Source organism: Heptranchias perlo, chromosome 9 (assembly GCF_035084215.1).
Source record: "Heptranchias perlo isolate sHepPer1 chromosome 9, sHepPer1.hap1, whole genome shotgun sequence".
NCBI classification, from domain to species: Eukaryota; Metazoa; Chordata; class Chondrichthyes; order Hexanchiformes; family Hexanchidae; genus Heptranchias; species Heptranchias perlo.
In genome coordinates this window covers 5,500,426-5,523,510 of record NC_090333.1, presented here as the reverse complement: position 1 = coordinate 5,523,510, position 23,085 = coordinate 5,500,426, and the positions used below count along the sequence as shown (strand labels likewise).

The 23,085-nt window shown below is 41.3% G+C and overlaps 1 protein-coding gene across 1 annotated transcript; it reads right to left on the bottom strand.

The window, feature by feature from the left end:
• Positions 1–381: 381 nt before the first annotated feature.
• Positions 382–22,110, bottom strand: LOC137325106 (vitellogenin-like). Its single transcript, XM_067989823.1, has 35 exons — positions 22,071–22,110; positions 21,936–21,959; positions 21,681–21,832; positions 19,174–19,425; positions 18,915–19,076; positions 18,553–18,701; positions 18,101–18,248; positions 17,852–18,009; positions 16,680–16,845; positions 16,053–16,178; positions 15,745–15,963; positions 15,163–15,380; positions 14,960–15,057; positions 13,917–14,041; positions 13,727–13,828; positions 13,501–13,620; positions 13,209–13,392; positions 12,785–12,869; positions 12,445–12,630; positions 12,209–12,359; positions 11,758–11,974; positions 9,625–9,788; positions 8,801–9,082; positions 7,274–7,321; positions 6,089–6,232; positions 5,780–5,992; positions 5,531–5,673; positions 5,300–5,438; positions 5,064–5,193; positions 4,068–4,260; positions 3,228–3,319; positions 1,719–1,813; positions 1,477–1,627; positions 1,214–1,375; positions 382–627 (listed from the first exon to the last, which is right to left on the bottom strand). Exons 1-35 carry the CDS (start codon positions 22,108–22,110, stop codon positions 524–526), a joined length of 5,142 nt encoding a protein of 1,713 aa, XP_067845924.1. The 3' UTR covers positions 382–523.
• Positions 22,111–23,085: the final 975 nt, after the last annotated feature.

Genomic DNA, 23,085 nt, shown 5'->3' with positions numbered 1-23,085 from the left:
GGACGGAGTGGTCGAGGGTCAGTTTTTGAGGAGGAGGGGTGATGATGTTGGTTTTAATAGGGAGGGGGTGGGGGGGGGGGGTACCTGAAGAGAGGGAACCATTTACAATGTCAGCTAGCATGGGGGCCATGAAGGGAAGTTGGGTGGTCAGCAGTTTGGTGGGAATGGGGTCAATGGAGCAGGAGGTGGGTCTCATTGACAAGATGGGCTCAGAGAGGGCTTGAGGGAAGACAAGGGAGAAACGAGAACACAATCTGGCGTCATATTCAGTTGCTGACAGAATACTTTCAATAATTAATTATTCCTATCGACACAAATGATTCACAAACAGTTTGTTTTGGACTTGCTGAGAAATAAAAACTTTATTGGCATATTTGAAGGAATATTTCAGAATGTTTGAATGTACATCTGGTTACAAGCACGGTCATTCAGAATTTTCAAATTATTCTAAATTCCTACAAATGAATACAAAGTTGATGTATACACTCTGAATCCTCCTTAAAGACAAGGTAGCCACATGTCTTTATGCTTCAGTACACCTGCACAAACAATCACTATGGGAATCTACTGAGCGACTGATGTCCATAGACTTCTTATTGAACATTGTAAGGTCAGACACTATGGAATCTGTAAATAGAAAAATACAGGATTAATGACAGAACTACTTTAGAAAACTGTGGATTTTTGGGGATAATACTTGTCCCCTCTGCAGTTAAATACCATTGTAATCTGTTTCAATGTAAATCTCCATCAAACAAAAGTCAGATAAGCAAGGAAAAGATTTGATGTGCAATTGTGCAGAACATGAATTTGAAGTCCAAAACCAGTGGAATAACTAATGAAAGATTGGGAAGGGGGAGCTTTACATGTAAAAATACAAAATGTGGTGCATTTAGAAATAAAATCATGTTAGTACGCATGAGTGCTAAAGTAATATCAGACTGTGAGTCATTTGGTAATCACAGTTTTTATATAATTTTGCTTCTAAAATTCCTAAAGTTGGGATTACATGACCGTATCTGGGGTTATGGGGACATTTTGAGCTGTTCTCTTGGTCAGAGGGCATTCATTTTTGAAACAAGAGAATTTCGCTCTATACCACAATGAATAGAATTCCCTAACTGTGTAATTTCTCTTGTTCCTGTCACAATAAATGCTGTTTAAATGTCTCCTTTTGTTGGTTAAAGTACATACATTAGTGCTGTGGACTTACTGCTTGGTACACAGTGGAAATCAACGTTTAAAGAGACTGTTTCAATTGGTGAACATTGTGCCAGGCACCGTTGAACTGGTTCAACTGAGTAACATTTGGATAGCACACCGTCAACTTCCATGACCTTTTCTAGTTCCACAAATTGTTGTCCAACTTTGCAGTCTGAAATTCAACAAAGTACAATTTATCGTTGCAGGAAAAATGCAGATAGGATGATGGTTTTGTCACAGAACATGATTTAAAATGAGTTCAGATTCTCTTACCATCTTTGCAGGATTTCCCTGAATGTATCCACGATTGGAAAAGGCCCTCAACATTCCTGGCTTCCTCTTGATTTGGCATCATCATTTTTCTCTCACCGTTATTAAGTCCACAAATACCACATGTCTTACTCATCATCTGGTCAAGTACAATCTTCACACAAAGTCAAAAATTATAGTACACGTCAACTACAGGTCAACAAAGTTATATTTGAAGCTTTAATTTGTTGATAAGCATGAGGTACCTGAACTCTGTCTCCATCAAAGTACAATAGGTCGATATTGATTGACGGAGCTTCTAAAATAATTCCGGTGTCGTTCTGCCGAATAGTTACAATATCTAGAACAAGACAGACATCTGTTTGTCCAAACAGATATTATGATCCTCTGACACTTTATATAGATTATATGTTGCTGCTAAGTTAATGTTGTAAAAAGCAAAGAACTTTCACATCTCCTGCTACAAAATGAATGTAACCTGGATAGTATATGGACATTGAGTAATGTGTGGAAGGAAAAACTCACGGATTGAAGGGAAGTATCAGCAGATGATGACAGTCTATTATGCTGTGTTTTTGATAAAAAATGTTTGCTCAGAAAAATTTACACAAGGAGTTATGTTATTTACTTTGGCAATGACTTGAAGGAAATGCAAGAAGAGAGGCTCAAAGACATCTGTCGTGACATTTTTACAAATTCTGAACTATATTTTGTTACAGCAACTTCCAAAGTATGCCTGCAGTGAGTTGCACTATAATGAGTTTCATCCGCTCGTACTTAATTTCTATTTTCTATCGTTAGTGTGTATGCCTCATTCCACAATGTCAGGAATTCAGGAGCAACCTCGGCCACTTCATGTTTTTGTTTCCTGTTGTGTTGGATCGTGCAAGAGGCCATGGTGAACAGTGGAAATAGAACTTCTCAAATATCTGGTCAAATAACTCATCCAAAATATCCAATCCATTTCTTCCCAGTGATCATGTGGGAATATAAAAGTACTGAGCCCAAACAATCCAATTGATCACTTCCTTTCGAGGGAGGAGTGGAATGCGACAGTCAAACCCCAATGAGGAAAATCAAGGAAAATCCAGTGTGAGGCCGACCGCAGCATTCCCAATGACCTGGATATTCCCACCCTCCCCGCCTCCCATCACAGCAGGGAAGGCCTCCAGCAGACCCTTGACCACACTGCCACTTGTAGATGATGGCAGAGAGGCATAGACCCCTGCAACCCACCGAGCACTGCTGACCACAGAGGTCACCAGGAGAGGGGTGGTGGTCATCCCTGGGCAGCAGCTGAAGATCTGACGAAGCCTCTTTTGGAGGGTCAGGGCCCCGGTAGTGGGCACCTCTCCCTCTGCTCAGACCCCAAGAATGTACCTTATTTAGGCCTCAGCAACCTGCCCAACCCTCGTCGACAGAGGGAAATTCAGTCTGCGATGTGATATCCTTTCCCCATTCTCAGAAGTCGGATTTTCTCAGTATTCTCACATATATATATTGCGCCATTTTCTCCAATAAATAAATTTGTCGCAAAGAAATGACTCTATTTGTGCAATTCACCACTCTAAAATGATGCTAACATTTATCCTAAAGTAAGTAAAAGAATAAATTCAGGATCTGAAGTCTTTATTTGCTCGGTATCTGATAAGTAATGCAGAATACGCAAGTTCATGCATTTGCAGAAATGTGAAGAGGTTACTAAAATGTAAATCTGTCACCAATATCCCTTTAGGAGTGGAAAGGCTACTCACCACCTAGACTTGGAATTTGCTGGTTCAGAGGTCTTTCTACGCCATTAACTAACAGTCTTATTCCATTTTGGGTTGGAATTGCTTCAATGCTTCTGTTTAAAAGCAAACATACAAATCCTATTGAAACAGCTGGAAATGTTCAATAGCACAGGAACATTGGGAAACATGGAGTGAAACGTAGGCATTCAGGCCATCAAGCCCATTCCTTCCATATACCACCTATCACCATCTTGGACTCCACCCCCACTCTGAAGGACGGTTCAGCATTAATTTCCTTGACCCCCCAAAGAATCAGTGGGACCTCCTTTAACCACCAATGTGAAATACCTCTCTCCTCTGCCAGATAATTGAAGCTAAAAGAAAGAAAAAAAAGAGAGAAAAAAAGAAAAAAAGGGAAAAGAGGAAAGAAAAAAGAGAAAAGAAAGAATAAAAGAATTTGCCTTATCATCATTCTCAAGATGTCCCAAAGTGTTTCACACACATTGAATTAATTTAATTTGCTAACAGAGCATGTTTTTCTCACCCAGCCCATGATTAACTTGATAAGATGAAGTCATGTTTCCAGCTCTTTCAGCTTTAATGATGCTCACGGGTCCTAATGAGCAGTGTGATATCCCTGACAGCTCTCTGCATTGCCAATTCAGTGCCTGCTCTAAACTGGTTCCTGTGCCCATTAGTACAATTGCCAGCGGACTCCAGTCTGCTAACATGGAAAGATTAGATCAGTGGACTGATTCGCCGTCCCCCATTCTGACAACTTTGCTTCCTGTGCGACGAAACGATCACTTTACCTCGAGAAATCAGTTAAAGGCTTTAAAGATCAAGTATGGTCTTACTTACGTATTATCCAATGACAGCAGCAATTTTATTGCCTTCTTTGTCTTATCATTTTCAGCGCGTCTCATCAATAACATAAACTTTGGAGTTTGTGAACAATCTTGGGTGAGGATATGGTAGCAATCGTTAGGTAGCTGATATCTTAATGGTACCCCATCAAACGACGTAACTATTTCATTTTCTGCAACACACTCACCTGCAGAACAATCAAAGAATATTTGGAAAAAATAACTTGATAGATAATATGCAAGCCGTGCTAAATTCCAAATGAGTTGCAGTCAGTATTATTACTAGCAGGTTAGGGTTTCATTAGTTGAATTCCATACTTTTGGCCCATGTTTACTTGTAGGACACACTGACTATTGGCGATAAAGGCAAACGCTAACTTGTTCATCTATCATTCTCTTGACCCTTATTTTAGTGGAGGTGTTAACCTATTTAAAATAAACAGGTTAATGCCTGTGTTAAAATAGGAGACAGAACAATACTTAGAATAATGTGTTAATTATTCAGCCATAAATACACCTACAATAATTTCTAGTCTGGTATTTCATCTTTAGAGTCTCACATCACACTGTTTGATTGGTTCTAAACCTCTGGGAGGGGAGGAAAACATTTCCAACACTGCTCATAAGAACATAAGAAATAGGAGCAGGAGTAGGCCATACGGTCCCTCGAGCCTGCTCCGCCATTCAATCAGATCATGGCTGCTCTTCTACCTCAACTCCACTTTCCAGCCCGATCCCCATATCCCTTGATTCCCTTAGTGTCCAAATATCCATCGATCTCAGCCTTGGATATACTCAACGACTGAGCATCCACATCTCTCTTGGTGCCAATTCACCACCATGCATCTTTCGTTGGTTGACGTATCAAATTTAAACCAATGTGCAGGTTATTAACGTTTTCTATGTGGGGCTTCCAATTAAAATTAGGACAAGTTTTCAGATGAAACCGCTGTAAGTAGGTTTGGAGGCGATAAGTTGAAATAGTAATTACGTTGGTTCATTGTCAGAAACAGGACCGGAATGTCAGTTATGCAGCTGAATCCTCTTTCCTGCAATTGTGCACCTACTTCATGGAAGGGCAGTCCTGTGGCAACCTGCAAACCCTGATAATAGACTGTCATCTGAAACAGAAACAAAAAGATTCATGATTCTAGTGGCACAGAAGAAGCAACTCTGAAAAGGTCACCTGAAGCGCAGTTAAATGAAGGTAAATAAAGATATCGCTACCTTGGGCAGTTTGACGATTGTATCAATAGTTCGTGGAGTTGTTACAGCCACCAATGCTGTAATCTGATGAGAAGGATTACGTTGGTACATTTGAGAAAATCCTAACTGGTAGGCCAATCCTGGTATGTAGTTGCGAACGCTGACCCAAAAAAAAAATGGTTCTCATTTTAGTATTGTGTATAGCATATAGAGCGAAGAGCAGGCGAGGTAATGATATTATATAACACTTACAATCTTGCATTATATTTCAGATACTCAGGAACCCTGGACCATCGGATTTTGACCTTAAGGGCTGGGTGACTTGCAAGCTGACCATTTGATACCTTAACGGAAATTCTGTGGTCCTCACAGTTTTCACCCCATCTCGTTAAGGCCTAAGGAATATTAAAGAAATAACAATGAAATAAGAAGACACTTCATGTACGTACACTTCAGAATGCTCACAGAAGGTGAGTAGGTTATAGCAGAGTTAGCCGTTACCAATAATTGGTGTGAGCTGGACATTGCCGCATCAGCACAGATTCTCCAATTGCTCTTTGCATCCAGTTCCACCAAACGCAAGTGCACCCTAGGCATTTGAGATGAAATCTTCCCATATCCAGTGAGCTGATAGCCTTGCAGTCTGTCATCAGTCCTTTTAGATTGAAGAATGGCAACAAAGACAGGTGCGCCTGCGTCGCCAATCAAATAGCGCTGGAATTATGAACACAAACACGGGTTTTAAAAAATAAACAAAACCTCCAAGCACCGAAAGCCTCTCAGAACAGTTCCCTTAACTACCAGACAAACCTGTTGAGATGATCCAAGGATGGATGAGCCACGGCTGCTGTGTCTTTGCTTTGACCCAGAGCCATGTTTTGACTTGGTGATAAACTTTGAGGTGTCTCTTGATATGGAGGTACTGCTTCGGTCTGCCTGCTTTCTGACTGTGTACTAATAAAAGTCAATTTACAAATTTATAATCTGAAGATACAGATCAAGAACCAGAGAAAAAATTGCCTCACTTAATGTGGGCTATGTTAATTATTTGTTATTTATTATTTAAATTGATCATTACAAGAGTAAATATACTGAAGTCACAATGGGTTTAATATTTACTACAGTTATTCACCAGTATATTCTTATAAAACAAATGGTTAAATCAGAGTCCAGACAATGCGGAGTTCCTATATGCACCAAAGAAAAGGAAAATGGAACATAAAGGACGACACTTCAGTGCAGTCCTGAGAGAGTGCTGCATTATCAGAGGTGCCGAGATCATCAGCTCAAGTCCTGGAGTGTGGCAAAATACATAGACTCCAGATGACAAAACAATTTTATTTTTCACACTCCACATGAGGGCTGGTAAAATTCACTTTACTTGAATCACATCAACTTAAATTTTTTTTCCAAGCCGAGTTTTAACTGCTGCACCAGATGTGGGCGTACAAGATGGCGGATTGAGTTGGGAGAGAGTTCAGAGACTCAAACCAGACAGACACCTAGTGGTCACAGCCTGCAACTACACCGTGACAGGCAACAGTTTGCACAGGACAATTGGCACATGCCATTTTTAACATTGTCAATGCTGACATAAATGAAAGACCAAAAATTGTGACCAGAGAAAGTAAATGTTTGTGGACAGGAATTGTGTGTGCCATACACAAGACTTTAACATACAGTTAGATAACGTTCTTCAAAAGAAGGAGTGATTGGGTGCGACAAAAAAATAATGATGAGAGTTAAATGGGCTTGTTCGGGTCCTTATGTTAGTCAAAGAGGACACAGCACCCATTTCAAACAGGGAATTTGTACTGATGGATATAAGTGATGCCCACTTTGAAACGGTGACCACAATGTGCAAGGTAGCGAGATAAGTTTAAATCAGAAAATCTACATCAATTCTGTTAGGCTATAAACTCTTGAAGGGTTACATCAAAGTCCAAATACTACAGAATAAGAATCAATAACTATCAGAGATGAATGTTATCTTACCCGACTTGTTTTGGCTGACTTGAACTCAAAATTCAGGATGTTTAATCTCTGTGAAAATGTATTTAAATTTTTTTTTAAATCACATCACTCGCTCTTTTCCATACAATCCATCAGATGATATCTACATGGTAACTGCTTCCAGTTTGGCACATACGTATTCATAACAACACTAGACCATCCTGAGGAACAAAGGCCTCGAAATTCTGGCGGAGCCATTCCTAAGGCCACCTGAGTGGATAGGCCCAGACCCCAACCTAAATTACGGAGGTGAAGTCATTAGCACATGTGGGAGGATGCAGTGTGCTAGTAAGGGTGCATCAGCAGTGCCTGCTCCCAGTGAGCCTCCAGAGCAGCATGGCGCCAACATTCTGCTGCAGGAGGTGAGCAATCCCTGAGGGGATCAATTAATCTTGACCGATAGCCCCTCAACTGGCAGGAGTTCCGCTGAGGCCTGCTGAGGGCGTACTCGGCCAGAGTTCCCGGGATAGCCCCCTGATGTGCGGAGACTTGGCAGGCTGATGATCTGCCCAAGGTGCTGCTCCTACCCACTCCACCATCCACGCCACCCCCACTCCCCCACCCCTCCCTCCCCTCCCCTCACAGAAAACGTGGGGTTTTGGAATGGGAATCGGCCCCATTTTACGGTCCCCCAATTCCGCCCAGAACTAGATTGGAATTAAGGGCCCAGAATGTCCGATTTAAATAAGGCACTTAATCACTGGACCAAGGTTAAAATATAGTTTGAATGCTGAAACAACTATCATGGAATCCTAGAATTTTACAGCCATTTGGCCCATCATATCTGTGCTGGCTCTTTGAATTAATGAAGATACTCAGTGGTCTTTAACAAATTTCAGATCTGAGCTGTTTGGCCCAACATAAAAGGAGTTATTTCTACAATTTCAGTTTTGTTGCTCCAACAGACAGATTAATGAGCTTTGATACATTTCACAAAAGTGAATGTTGAATCTGATAGGTGAATATTTCTGTTATCTGACTTGCAACTTAAAATTCCCAATCACTGTCAACATAATTTACATATAGCTCCAAAATCCTGAGAATAAATTGCTATTGTAATATTATTTTTCTCAGCCTCTATGCAAAGGGTGATAGGATACTGCATTTACAGATGCTTATCTCCCCTATAACGAGTAAAACATTTTATTAATGGTTGGTGTGACAATTAAAGATTGGCCTGTCATCCCAGGGATCGTGCTTAAATCCAGCCCAGGCAGAGAGGATGGAAATCTTCCGTCTCTGCTGGCTCGAAGGATCCTATGGGAAATAAATATGTGTAGTCGCAACACGGTTGCTAGTGGGCAATTTGGGAAGTTTGTGAAATGGTAGAGCAGAGCATGTTTTTCTGAGGTTGGTGCCTTGTTGGGGCAGAGGAGAGAGATCTTTCCTCAACAGAAAGTATTCCATTTCCCAGCACCAACATCCTTCACCTTAACGAATTGAAAACTCAAACCATTTTTTTTAAAGGAACAAGTTATTGATGGGAACCAACTACATAGGAACAGTTACCTCTCTCTCAGAAGATCTCTCCCTACTGGACGTCCTTCTGCTGATGCGTTTGCTTGGGTTGGATGCTCCACTGCTGCTGCTGCTGCTGGTCCTGCTGCTACTACTGTATCTGTTTCCTCTTACTCTCTGTCGTTGGCTTCCCTCATTACCTCTGTTCCGGCGAGAGCGTGACCGGCCACTTGAAGATGAAGAGCTTTGAGAGGTGAACGACCTACCTGAGCCTCGAATTGAGCTCGAACTGGACGAGGAGCCAATGGTCCAAGTATTATTGTTGGGTTTAGTCTGTAAACGAAATAGCATTTTACGGTAATTTGTTTAGATGTAACGGTGTCTCACTGTGGAGGTCAAAGCAGGAGAAGAGTTTAGGGAGGACTCTGGGATTTCTAGAAGTGCCTGACATATCAGGGCCCATGGTGGCAAATGTGTAGGTTAACTCTTTTCCTCTGTTCGGAAATGAAAGAGGTGCAAAGCCTATTAATCTTTCCAACACTGCAGGCAAGTTTATTCCTCTGGCCACCATTGGACTGGGTATCAGACCTTTTATTGCCCAGCTACTTACTAACAACTTGCTGTTGTCGGGCAAGTTTTTTTTGCAAGTTGCATTTTCCCTATTGCAGATGAGCATTATGTTTGGTTTGGGACAGTGCTTTGATGGTGGGATACCACACCATGAGATTGATTGGGAATGGTTCAGTGGATTTCTATGCTTGGAATTTCCATGTTTTTATTCAAATCTGACTAAAGGTATCTTAGCTGTTCTAAGATTCTGTGTTAAGTTGGAAGTGCTATCTGAAGGTTCACTACATACATAAATCAGACGGTACCTGTGATGCTCTCTTCAGGATTTGGTTCACTCCATCTTGACCTATGTCGTCACGAATTCTCACCGGCCTTGACTCTTTGTCTGTGAGTCGGCTCATCTTCGACAGTGCTTTGGCTCCTGCCTGTATTTCCAGCCGAATTTTTTCAATTTGTGCATCTGAATTAACTGGAAACAAAACGTTTTTCACGAATTGTGCACTACCTCCAACAGGTCGCATAGACTAACTGGTGATAGGAAGAAAAAATATCCATTGTGAAACCCCTCCCGTAAGGTCCTGGAGGACACCTGAAGACACTAGCGTTGCCATATGCCTCAACGAGCAGCATTGCTGATGTTGATTGGTCAAGGACGGGTACAGAGTGCCTCACTATATTATTAATAATCAGCAACATCACTGGTTAGGAACATTCAAGCCATCAATAGTGATTTGTAGTGGGCCAGAAGTTCCATCTTAAGGGCAGAAGGATTAAGGTTTTACTCACTGCTCCTCCAGTCATTTATTCGTAAGCCTATCCCATCTTTGCCCACCCTATGTTGACCTAGGAAATGAAAGCTGCCCTGCTGTTAAGAAATGAGGTCTACAACATGGCTTGTAATGTTAAGAAATTGTTGTACAATCCTGTAACATAAAAGCATAAGAACATAAGAAATACTGGCAGGACTAGGCCATACGGCCCCTCAAGCCTGCTGCGCCATTCAATAAAATCATGGCTGATCTTTGACCTCAACTCCACTTTCCCGCCCGATCCCCATATCCCTAGAGTCCAAAAATCTATCTATCTCAGCCTTGAATGTACTCAACAACTCAGCATCCACAGCCCTCTGGGGTAAAGAATTCCAAAGATTCACAACACTCTGGGTGAAGAAATTCCTCCTCATCTCAGGCTTAAATGGCCGACCCCTTATCCTGCGACTATGCCCCCTAGTTCTAGACTCTCCAGCCAGGGGAAACAACCTCTCAGCATCTACCCTGCCAAGCCTCCTCAGTATCTTATATGTTTCAATGAGATCATCTCTCATTCTTCTAAACTCCAGCGAGTATAGGCCCATTCTACTCAATCTCTCACAGGACAACCCTCTCATCCCAGGAATCAACCTAGTGAGCCTTCATTGCACTGCCTCTAAGGCAAGGATATCCTTCCTTAGATAAAGAGTCCAAAACTGCACACAGTGCTCCAGGTGTGGTCTCACCAAAGCCCTGTACAATTGTAGCAAGACTTCTAGTAACATATAGTAGGTGAATATTACATGCTATGCCAGGTTTGCTGCTGGTAGCCCCTCTCCTCTACCTGAGAAGCTGGTCAATTTGAGAAAAGGGAGTGTTTAGGATGCTTCAGGCTTCACCTGAGACGAACACAGGAAAGGCACTGAGCCATTTAGCCCTTGTGCCTGCTCTGCCATTTTCTTAGCTATGACAGCTCCAATTTCTTAATCCCAATCCCTTGCCTTTTCTCTGTATCCCTGAATACCCTTACTTCCCACTGTAATATTTACCTTCCGTCAAACACCTCAACTATGAAGAAAATCCAAATACACTAAGAAACCACAACTATGCTTGAAGGTTTCTATCAGTCATAAGTTTTGCACAGGGCCTTGTTAGGAATCAAACCTATTATCTCCTATTCTATGAGACAGGTGCTTTAGCTCACAATGCCATGATGCCAAGCCGAAGAGTACAGCAAAAAGCTGGCACAGACACGATGGGCCGAATGGCTTCCTTCTGTGCTATTAACTTCTAAATGTCTACAGTTTGTCACTGGGATGCTGTAATTCCCAGAGAAGGGGTACAGTACATGAATCAAAAGATGACAATTACAATCACAGTCACACCCCACCGGATCAATGTGCAGTTGTAAGTGTACATGGCAATGCTGCAGCCCCTCTCTTATCAAGCCGATAGAGCTACAACATAGCTCAATGGGTTGCACAGTTATTTGGACCCATTCGACAGCCACTTCATCAGCTTCTTGATAGAGTGGTTAATGACAAGTCGAGGGAATGCTTTATCCCAGTTGTGCGCTAGGGCTTGAATGCGTGTGTTGTTACAAAAGCAAGTTTTGATCCAAATAAGTCGTCATGCATCTTTTGGAGACGGAGAGTCCTTAAGACATATGTTTTTTCTCATGCTTTTTACCTGGTGCAATCGATACATTAAGAACATGCTCTCCAATCAATTGGTACAATGGGCAATGTTTGAAGGAAAGAGCATTTTCCATTTTGCTGTTCAGGCAAGCTTGGAACCCGAGTTTAGCTGCTTGCACACACGTACGATAGGCCCAGCGATTGGAGATAGGTGACCTTTGTTCTTCTACAGAGCTCGGAATTTGGTCACGCAGTATACTTGAATGTGCCTGCGGATACATAAGGAAATGGAGCATACTTGGGAGGCAATAGCATAAGGATTTTTTTTCTTTACTGCCACATGCCAGGGGAATTTAAATCACAGTCAGTTGGTATGAGACTATATGTAAAATGAATAAAAATATAATATGAATTAACACAATGTCAAGAGTTACACCGTCAAGGATACCTGAGTTCAAGGCTTATTTCATGCCATTGCATGTAAAAAAATGAGACATACTTACAGAAATTCCCTCCTCTGCTGTCCTAGCTGATGTAGATGTAGACTCAAAGTTTTGTCTTGTAATGTGACTTTCGTGTGTCACAGGTAAAATTGGGATCATTTTTTCTGCAGGCAAATTCTCAATATTTCTTGAAACAGCATAAACCTGGGAACTACACATTCAATATTGTGTTAGGCAATAATAGTATATTCAGTTCAATTTGTTATCAGTTGAGCAAACAAGATAGCTGTACTTACTCCATAGATAGAACCCTGTTCTCTTGTTCAGGTGGTGCACTGTCAATCTTGAAATTTCCCTCTTTTAAAGTGATCTTTGCAGTTACATCCACAGGAATAGTTAAACGGACATTTGTATGGAGTTCCAAGCCTGACTGGATGAGAGGACTATTTACTCCCATAAATGCCACAGTACGCATGGACACACTGCAAAATAACAGAGGAGGTATCAACAGTCAGCAGACTTGGTGAGGGTATGAATTATAATAGATCCCTGCAGTGAATAATAATTCATATTAAGATAAATTCAAGTGGTGTTATTTCTGGTTTTCAAAAACAAAAAATAGTTCGAAGTGAATACCTTGGTTTGAGCTGGGCCTTCATCTGAATTCTGGAAGCTAACAACTCAGACAATTTTATGATGGAGGGTTTGAAGCTGGCTTCAACTGTTTTGGGAAAAGAGAATGAGAAAGGTAAGTCACGACTGTGTTATTTTCTAAAGCATGTTCAGTGAGAGGTACGTTTCCTATGAGCGCTATAGTAGTTCTAGCCCTTGCTCACACGCCAGTGGTTAAAACCTGGCTGGCACTGAACTCTTGTCAGTTATTAGCTACGCCAATTACTGGCCAAATTAAGTGAAGCATAAAGAGAGAGAGAGAAAAAAAAATCATCTCACATTGGCAGAGGACAGAGAAGCGCTTGAATAGACTTCATTGATATCTTGTTTAGTGACTCTCCAAACAGAAAGAAGTTGTTTTGTGTTAAAATATCTCTAAAAATCTTACTGTTTCCTTTGGCCCCTGCTAGACCAGATGAAATGATGCTCAGTTCCATTGGCAGACCAACTGTTGTAGGTGTGACATGGCGTATCTCAGCTGCCACTATTGCCTTCACAGGATGGAAATTGACTCCATTGCTAAGTTGCTCTATGTATTTCTTCCATTGGCTGCCGATTGGACCAATTATTGTCTGTAAAATAAAAAAAGTGGTAATTCCATGGTACAGTAGTTGGTAATTTCACAGAATCTCTCTGGGATCAGTTTATTAAAAATGTTCTTTTACTTATAACCTTAGTACCTGTCCAAGTTGCTCAAGGTCATCCTTTCTGACTTGAAGGAAAACCATCTCTTGTCCTAACAGTTTGATGTATGCTGAAGCCAAAGGTTCCTCTTCTGGCAAGTCTTTCCAATTTATAATCTGGAGCACAGAATGCATTTAGTCTGAATACACAGGATTCAATAGTTCATGAGACATTAAGATAATACACTTCTTTTATCAAGCTACAATACTAAACTGGTCTCACCTTATTTAAGATCTGTCGTATAGATTTACTTTCAGCTCTTCTAACATTTGGTGCACGAACTTTCATTATAGCTTCCTGGAGACTTTCTGCCCGCAAACCAACCTTTGTGGATTAAAAAAAAAGCACGATGGAAAAATACCGAATCTGCATAATAAACCAGCGTAATTGCTCCAATCTGATGCTCCATTACCTCTAAAATATCTGCTGAGCTTCCCAGAGCATGACCTCTTACTTTGGCCAATACTGCTGTTGGAACAACGCTGCCGGAAGTCTTAATTAGAAGGGCTTTAGCAGATACTCCCGCCATCATTTGGTCTACATCATAAGAATAGAACAATGAAACAAACACGTTTTCTAGAGCCTTATCAAAAAATAAACCACCATTGGTCAATGTTTGTTACTTTTACATAACATTGGTTCAAAGGTAAAGACATGGTAAATGTTAAATTACAACTTGGATACAGCCCTTTGTTACCCATATATTATATTGGCTATTTCATGAAATATTATTATAGGTGTACAATATTTTGAGGCAGGAACCTGAAGACAATGCTGTGAGATGCAATAATTTCACAGGGCTTTATTTAAAACACTTAAAACTATGTTCTTTGTTTCTTTCATTGTTAAAACTTGTGAATACTTACATAAGAACATAAGGTCATGAGAAATAGGAGCAGGAGTGGGCCAATCCCCACATCCCTTGATCCCCCTGGAGTCCAAAAATCTATCTATCTCAGCCTTGAATATACTGAATGGCAGCATCCACATCCCTCTGGGGTAGAGAATGCCAAAGATTCACAACCCCCTCAGGCTTAAATGGCCGACCCCTTATCCTGAGACTATGATTCCTAGTTCTAGACTCTCCAGCCAGAGAAACAACCTCTCAGCGTCTACCCTGCCAAGCCCCCTCAGAATCTTATACGTTTCAACGAGATCACCTCTCATGTTTCTAAACTCCAGGAAGTGCAGGCCCATTCTACTCAATCTCTCCTTATAGGACGACCCTGTCATCCCCAGAATCAATCTAATGAGCCTTCATTGCACTGCCTCTAAGGCAAGTATATCCATCCTTAGATATGGAGACCAAAACTGTACACAGTACTCCAGGTGAGGTCTCACCAAAGCCTGTACAATTGTGGTAAGACTTCCTTACTCTTTAACTCCAACCCCTTCAATTGTACTTCAGCTGTAGTTATAAAAACCTTTTTCCTGTCAGTGGACCAAGATACTTACACCTAAATGCGTCCATGCTGTAAACTTTGCTGAATCGGTAACCAAGTTGGTCGAGTTTGAGATTCAAGAAATTCAGGACGAGATTGCTGGCAGCAGCTCTGTTAAAACCAAAAGTAGCAACATTTACCAAAACTGGGGCTTAATATTGAACAAGCTGTGAATGACCTGCGACTCTCCACTGGTGGGAAAGTCTGTGTACTTACAGCGAATTGAGGGATGGAAGTGGACTTCTGGACAGAGTTTTCAAATACTTATAGGTGAAACTTGCCACCTGCAAACTGGTCTCTTGTAACAGTGAATTAGCCACCGCGGCTATCAAGGTCAAAGGTGGTTTGGTAGCAAACAGTACCTCGCAAGCCATCATTCGTTCTTCAGGCTGATTCCTTTTATTGAAGAATATCTGCATAGTGATACGTTGTATCTTGTGATGGATGATAAAAAAAAAACAAATTAACCGTGGCAAAGCAGTATTACACCATGGGGGTGGAATTGGATTTGGGCTGGGACACAAAACAGGCAGAGTCACTTTTGCCGACTGTTATAGGACATGCCCACCCGATATTCAGTCCCACTGAAGCCAATGGAATTGAACACAGAGCGGTGCGTGTAACGAGCAGACGATGAGATACCAGCCTGTTTTATACCCCTGCCCATGTCCAACTTCACCCAAATGTCATTTTTTCAACGAATGATTTAACGCATTAAAACATGATCAATTTCATAATTAAATTTGAAATTAAAGTCAATTTCACGATAAATAATAAGAGTAAATCAGGTCCTCATACAGTGCGTGGGTCTTTCTTTGCAATGTTGATCAGTGCCATGATAGCATCAACTCGGACTTTCAGTGAGATTTGCGAAGCTGCCGTTCCAAATCCAGGTATCATTTTCGTGATGGCTTTGATGCTCGCTGGTTGCCCCGCATTGCCGATCGCTTTGAGGCCGAGAACGATGTCCTCATTGTTGGGCCGACTGCTAGCTTCGGCGAGCAAGTCATGGAGCGGCTGGAAGAGAAAATGCTCGGGTAAGAGATGTGAAGAAGTCACACAAACACGATAAGTAGGGGCTTGAACAATGAGTCTCAGCACCTCACCTTCAGTATATCGTCGGGGCAAATTGACTTATCTGCACATTGTTTGAAGACCAGAGAACCGTATGCAAGATATGTAGCTTTGCGAAGAAACTGGCATTGTTTTACTTGCTTAAGGTCGAGGATATCCTGCAAGGAGAAACCAAATGAGAATAGCCTTTATCTTTATACTGCGCAGATAAGCATTGTGAAAGTAGCAACAGTGTTAAGAATCAGACCTCTACAAGAGTATGGTAATGTAGTGGTTATGTTACTGGGCTAGTAATCCAGTAGATACATGAGTTCAAATCCCACCATGTTTTGGAGTTTGAAATCCCAGTTTAAAAGTTCTAGAAATTAACAGCTGGTATCAGTAAAAGTGAAACTGTCGGATTGTTGTTAAAAACTGGTTCACTGATGTCCTCTAGGGAAGGAAACCTGGCGTCCTTACCCGGTCTGGCCCTACATGTGACTCCAGTCCCACACCAATGTGGTTGACTTTGAAGTGTCCTGGCAAGCCACTCAGTTGTCTCAAACTTTTCTTAGGGCAACTAGTGATGGTCAATAAATGCTGGCCTTGCCGAGCGACACCCACATCTCTAGAATTAATTTGTTTAAAAGGCACGAAGGATAGAATAGGTGCATACTCACTTTAGCTAAACTTAGAACTTGGCGGTCGGCATTGACTTGGTGCAGTGCAAGAACTAAAACCTGAATTGTTCTAACGCGGCCGATGAGATTATCTTCAATTATGGTCTTGATGAGTCTCAGGGAGTTAATTGTTGCTACAGCAGGTAGTGCCTCAAGGATCCAATGCCTACAGTTAGGAAAACAAAGCGAGAAGCTTTTTAAGTTTGCATCTTTCCCTTTCCTTCCACCGTATTAATATCATCATGGTCACTGGGTCAAAATCCTGGAACTCCCTACTTAACAGCACTGTGGGAGAACCTTCACCACACGGACTGCAGCGGTTCAAGAAGGCGGCTCACCACCACCTTCTCAAGGGCAATTGGCAATAAATGCTGGACATGCCAGTGACGCCCACATCCCGAGAATGAATTAAAATAAAAAAAACATTCCTTCACACAGTGAACCGTTTCTAGGACTGCCTGACTGGACAGCGAGATCATCGAATACTCTGCAACTTTTGAAATTGTTAATTGAGGGGAGGTGTTGAGCAAATTGTTTAGCTGGAGCGGAAAAATCAATTGTCGCAGTCGGGTAAAGTACAGATTAAAGATTCAGTATAGTCTGACTCCAGCTTCGGAGGCCAAATTGTCACTGCACTGCCAAAACGTTTTCATCCCCCACACCAGTTCTCTCATCCTCTTAGTTAAAGATTGTCTGGCTAGTGATGAGTTCTGGACAGTTTTGAGCTATGGAGTTGTCTCATCAGTTCATCAAATCCATTCTTAGAACAAATTCTGCAAGTCATGGAATTATAATATTTGAAAGCTGAAAATCCTAAATGTCACTGTCATTGATAAACTGATATTTTGTATTTTACTTTAAATAGACATCTCTGTTGGTGATTCGTTGGGGTTTGATTGAGACTGTCTAAACTCATTGCACTTGGATTTGTGAAGCAAATTCATCAATTAAATAACTGGTGATAATTTTAAGTAACAAACCTCAATAGAATTTTTTAAAAGTTGATATGTAGATTTGTGAATGAGAGCTTGAGGCAGAAGGAACTCTTGGACTTTAGTATTGTTGGACAACAATCATCACTGACCCTTCAACTGGAATTATTTTGCATATAGTTATCGTTGAATAAAAGTTTCACCTTAAATTGTACTATTAATGCTGTTGTAATGAGGTACCTCTGTTCGGGTTGTCTTTCAACCTGTCTCCAAATGTCTGAAATTACTTTGTATTGAGCAAGACGGAGAAGTTGTACAAGTTGCAAGAATTTCGATGGAGCATCAGCATGAATATCCTGAACGTTGTGCTGGGCCATGTGATTCAAGATATCTTTTATCTATAAAAAAGATGGAAACTGTGTAAAATGAAGGTCTTTCACTCAGGCAAAGTGCGCAGTAAAAGGCAAAGAACAGTATGGCTATATTCACCTGGGTGATCACATTTTGATCCTTCATCAGCCTGAGTGGTTGCTCGAGTATACTGCGATCACTATGGTATTGCAAGTCTCCGCGATTCTGCAAGTCCGGTACTGCACTAAGCGATGCCGTTGTGACCTGCTGCAGGATAAGGAGTTGTCTGCAAGGGAAAATATTAATCAGAAGCTGGACATAACTAATGTGGCAATGAGAGAAAGTCCAACAGCATTATACAGGGGGAAAATCAGGATTGAATCTTTGGGGGGAGTTCTTGTTTAGCAGCAAATAATGAAAACATTCTGGTCTAATCTCCAATCAGACTAGATTCTAGTCTACAAGGTTTTACACTTAAGGATATTTGAAAATGTGAAGTTACAGAAACACTTGGGATATAGAAAGTAATATGAAACAATGAGAATCATTAGGAAGAAGTTTAATTGATGGTACAATGTCCAAAGTCTTACCTTGCCTCCAACTTAATAACTCCGTCAAGTTCATGGAATGGTGTAAACTGATGCACTTCTCGAACGGTGGCTCTCTGAACGATTGCACCAACTGCTGTAGGTTTTAGGACGTAGGTGTAAGTAGCAGTCGCACGTATGTTCCTGCCTCTCTGAAGATAGGAAAACAGCATCATGATTACCATTCTGTGTCATTCTAGTAATAGGTTAAGAAAACAAGGGCAGGCCGTTAACTCCCCAACCCATCTTAGAGATCAAAACAGTTTTTTTCAACCAGGGAAATGGATCAGAATACATAATGATCTTGTTTCTATGATGAGTTAACTTGGAATAATCTGAGAAAGAATTGATTGTGAGGAGTGTACCTGCTGACAGGAAGGGCAGGATTGGCTGTAGCCCATACCAGTACGCTTTTCGACCTTGTTCTGACAGTTGGTCAGGTCTTTGGCTTTTGTTACAGTCACGCGGTTTGTTTTCCTGTCCTCTTGAATTATATATCTTGCATGGCAGATCCCTTCGATTCCAGCCTGTACACGGCAAAATAAATTGGGTTATTGCATAAGGTGAAGAAAGCTGCCGCGCAGGAGCAGAGGAAGTATAAAGTCTTTTAAAAAAAAAATGTACCTCTTGTAAATCGTAGAAATTTTGCGACTTCTTGATGGTGATTTGGAAAGCGTTCAGGATTCCTCTGAGGATGTTCAGGGCATCTTCAGGCAGGTTCGCAGGAGCGCGGATACTTCCCACTCGGCCTCTGTTGTACTCAAACTTCACGGGTTTGGTCAGTTGTGGGGCCAGTCTTTCTGTCAGCTTACGGGCTGTGGAGAACTGGTCGTTTTGCGAAATTCCATTGAGCTCTTGAATCTGAGGATTTTCAACCTGAGGGAAAAAAAAAAACAGATCAAGGTTTATGCAGGAAACGAACGCTGCGCCAGCACCCGTACATTTTTTTACTCGACAGTCTAGGTTTAATAATTAACCTTTTCGATTATTGCGTATTTTTACATTGAAGTTAATATTGCGAGTGAATTGCCCTACCGTATCTCTGTAACCTCCTCCAGCTCTACAACTTCCCCAGAACTCTCCATCCCTTCCACTCTGGCTTCTTGTGCATCTCCCCCCCCACCCCCGCCCCCCACGCCCTCCTCCCCTTCACCGCACCATTGGCGGCTGTGCCTTCAGCCGTCTAGGCCTTGCGCCCTGCAATTCCCTCCCTGAACTCCACCACCTCTCTATCTCCATTTTCTCCTTTAAGACCCTCCTTAAAACCCAACTCTTTGACCAAGCTTTTTGTTACCCTCTCTAATTTCTTGTTGTTTGGTTCAATTTTTGTCCGTTTGTCCATTTTTTTGTCCATGGGTGAAATCCACTTCCCTCAGGCTCCTTCCACCTGGATGTACAGGCAGAGGGAAGAGCTAAGGTCCACCTCACTAGCCCTGAGGATCATTGACTTGTATATAAGACCTGCAATTAGCAAGCACCAGGTATATAATACTGTATACTTGATTTGATATTTTTTCTACTTCTCATCTCTCCCTCCCTCCATCTCCGACCCCTCCCTCATGTGCTCCTGGCTGTTTCTGTCTTGAAAGCTGTTGGAACACTGTCCTTTGTTCAGTTTCTACGCCTCAGTGAAATACTTTCTATGATACAGTCGCTAAATAAATGCAACTTCTTGTCATTGTTGAGTGTGATGACGTTTGAAAGAAAACCTTCAAAAAAATTTGAGTTATTCGAAATATTAAACTTTTGAAGTATGAGACTAGAAGTTTTATGAAGATAGATGTGGGAGCTAGGGATTGGAAGAATTTTTAAATCTTTGTTGAAAAAAAAAGCAGTTCTAATTATATGTTTTGTTGATATTAGAACCATAGAATCATACAGCATCAGAAGGAGGCCATTCGGTCCATCGTGCCTGTGCGGGCTCTTTGAAAGAGCTATCCAATTAGTCCCATCTCCTTGCTCTTTCCCCATAGCCTTGCAAATTTTTCCTTTTTATGTATTTATCCAACTCCCTTTTGAAAGTTGCTATTGAATCTGCTTCCACTGCCCTTTCAGGCAGTGCATTCCAGATACAGCTGTTACATGTTTTACACCAAGGCTTTGTGGTCATTGCAAAGCAATTTCTACTCTGTAGCTTCACGGAAATAATAGTATAAATCTGGAGTCAGTCCCCAGCCTCACCTAGAAGGGCAGTCTGTGGTTCGGCACTACATGGAGTGTAAATCCAGTGCAGTGTCAGACGAGGTGCAGGAAGTGCTCAGGGACTCCCCTGGACCTCCTGGACACTTTTCAAACTATCTTTACTTCATTTCTTTATTCATAGAGTGCAGGTGTTGCCAAGCACACTCTCTGGACATTTAAATTTTAATCAGTAGGAGAGGAGCTTTGTGAACGCATGCAACCACTCACGTGCAAAAGTTCTATTCTGAGCAGGAGATTGGAGTCCCAGCCAGCAGCGTAAACGGGAAACTGGCCGACTTGAACCTATACTGTCTGAGACTGCAGCTTATAAATACATAGTATCACATACATAGCATTTGCAGCACAGAAACAGGCCATTCGGCCCAACGGGTCCATGCCGGTGTTTGTGCTCCACACGAGCCTCCTCCCACCTTACTTCATCTCATCCTATCACCATATCCTTCTATTCCTTTCTTCCTCATGTATTTATCTAGCTTCCCCACTGATTTAGCTTCCCCTTCCTTCCTTCCTTTGGCCTCACTGTTATGGTCCTGTTTCAAACTATTCCTGAAGAGCATGCAAGTCTCTGGAGGATCTCTCGCCTGTCACTTTCCTTTCCCTCCTGAAGGGCGGGAACCGTTTCACTTTGCATCTTTGCACGGCTGGGATCTGGAATTCCATGGCGTGGAGAATTGCAGCTCCCGTACATCTCACTATCTCCCCACTTCCACCCTTCTTTCGGGAGCATATCACAGACACATTTTGTTAGGAAGATTGGGTACTATACTTGGGAAGAACAGGCCTAATCGAAAGATATGATCTTGAGCTTCAGTTTTTATGTAAACCTCATTCTCATGGCTTAAGATTCCATCTCAACCCCTTGAGTGTGACTTTTTTTTGTACTTTCTCCCACCGATCTAATATTGCAGAAATATCCATAAACCGCTTACTTGAAGAATGTACTGCATCTGTCCAACACTCTTGATTGTCACTTTGGAGCTTATTTTCACTCCAGCCCTGTTCATGCTTCTTTCCGGCATCCCAGTCTGAACCACGGCTTCATACTTGTAAATATACATCTTGCCTTCAGAGAAGCTGGGCTCTGTGCAGATTGAAATAATAAGGCGACATCAGATAGTAAAAGAACAAATATAAACTCGGAGCAAAATGTCACAGCGTTTGACCAAGAAGGAAAATATACATACCATATCTTTTGTCATGTTCACTCTCTGGAAATTAAAGAACAAACAAAAAGTAAACACAAATAAACTTTTTTGGTACCAAACATTCAAGAATTTTTCTTTTAATAATGGGGAAAAAAATTCAATGTCTTAACTTACGCGCAAAGGCGAGAGCCAACAAGAAGATAATTGCCCTCATGTTGAGTCTGAATTCAGCTTGATTCTGCCTCCCAATATATAACCAGTAAACTGTGTATCAGGTGACCAAGTGAATCGTCAGTTTGCTGAATAATCCACTTTTTATCAGTATCAAAGTTCATGATTTTTGGAAGAACATTATTTGGTTGAAATAATTTTTGACGATGCAGAATGCCTCAATCGTAATGTTATATGTTCTCTGGAGGCCTTTCGTTCTCTTCCTAAATATAACAGCCACATACACACAGATTTGGTTAAATAATCTTTCGATATATTTTGTTAACTAACTTTAAAATGTATTAAAATGCAATTGATGATGTGGCTTGACATGGGTGGTAATCTCACTGTACAGGTTATGATGACCCGGGCAGACAAAGATAAACTTGCCCTGTCGGGATAATAACTATGTGATACATGTTTTGTTTAATCAGTGAATTCTTTGTTGACTTTGTTGAGATTTGCTTTGGGTCACACTGAATTTTTTTTTTAAATAGCAAACAAAGAAAGGCAATACACCTCAGTCAGGTATCCAAAGGAGCAATTGCAGGTTATAGGAAAATAGCCACAGCAAGATTTCATGCAGAATTTCATATTAGATACAGGATAATTCTGAATTCCATTTTATATTGGTTATATTTGAAAACCGTTCTTGATTCTGGTCAATATGAGTGGTGAACACCCAGATAACACACCCTTTTGCTAAGTAGAAGGTTTGTTTCATCTTTTCTTTTTAAATTGATTTTCCAAAATATTGTTATTGGAAAGTACTTATCACATATGTATTTTATGAAGCCATTGTACATTTAAGTGCACATTTACATATATATATATATTATGAAGCATTTTCAATGCACAGTGCTTGCGGGAGGAGTCCATTGATACATCCAAGTGGCTTGGTATAACTAAGTTCGCACCGAGAGCAGGTCAGAGGGTTGAAACATCTTGTCTGGTCTTGGTTTATGCAGGTTAATTAGGC

Excerpts from the sequence above, each read along its gene's own strand:
- LOC137325106 (XM_067989823.1), bottom strand. The coding sequence starts at position 22,110 with ATGAGGGCAATTATCTTCTTGTTGGCTCTCGCCTTTGCGC. Across the intron at positions 18,010-18,100 it reads ATCAAAATGTGATCACCCAG|ATAAAAGATATCTTGAATCA; the intron begins GTGAATATAGCC and ends TCTTTTTTATAG. Across the intron at positions 11,975-12,208 it reads CAGCAGAGGAGGGAATTTCT|GCACATTCAAGTATACTGCG; the intron begins GTAAGTATGTCT and ends ATGTATCCGCAG.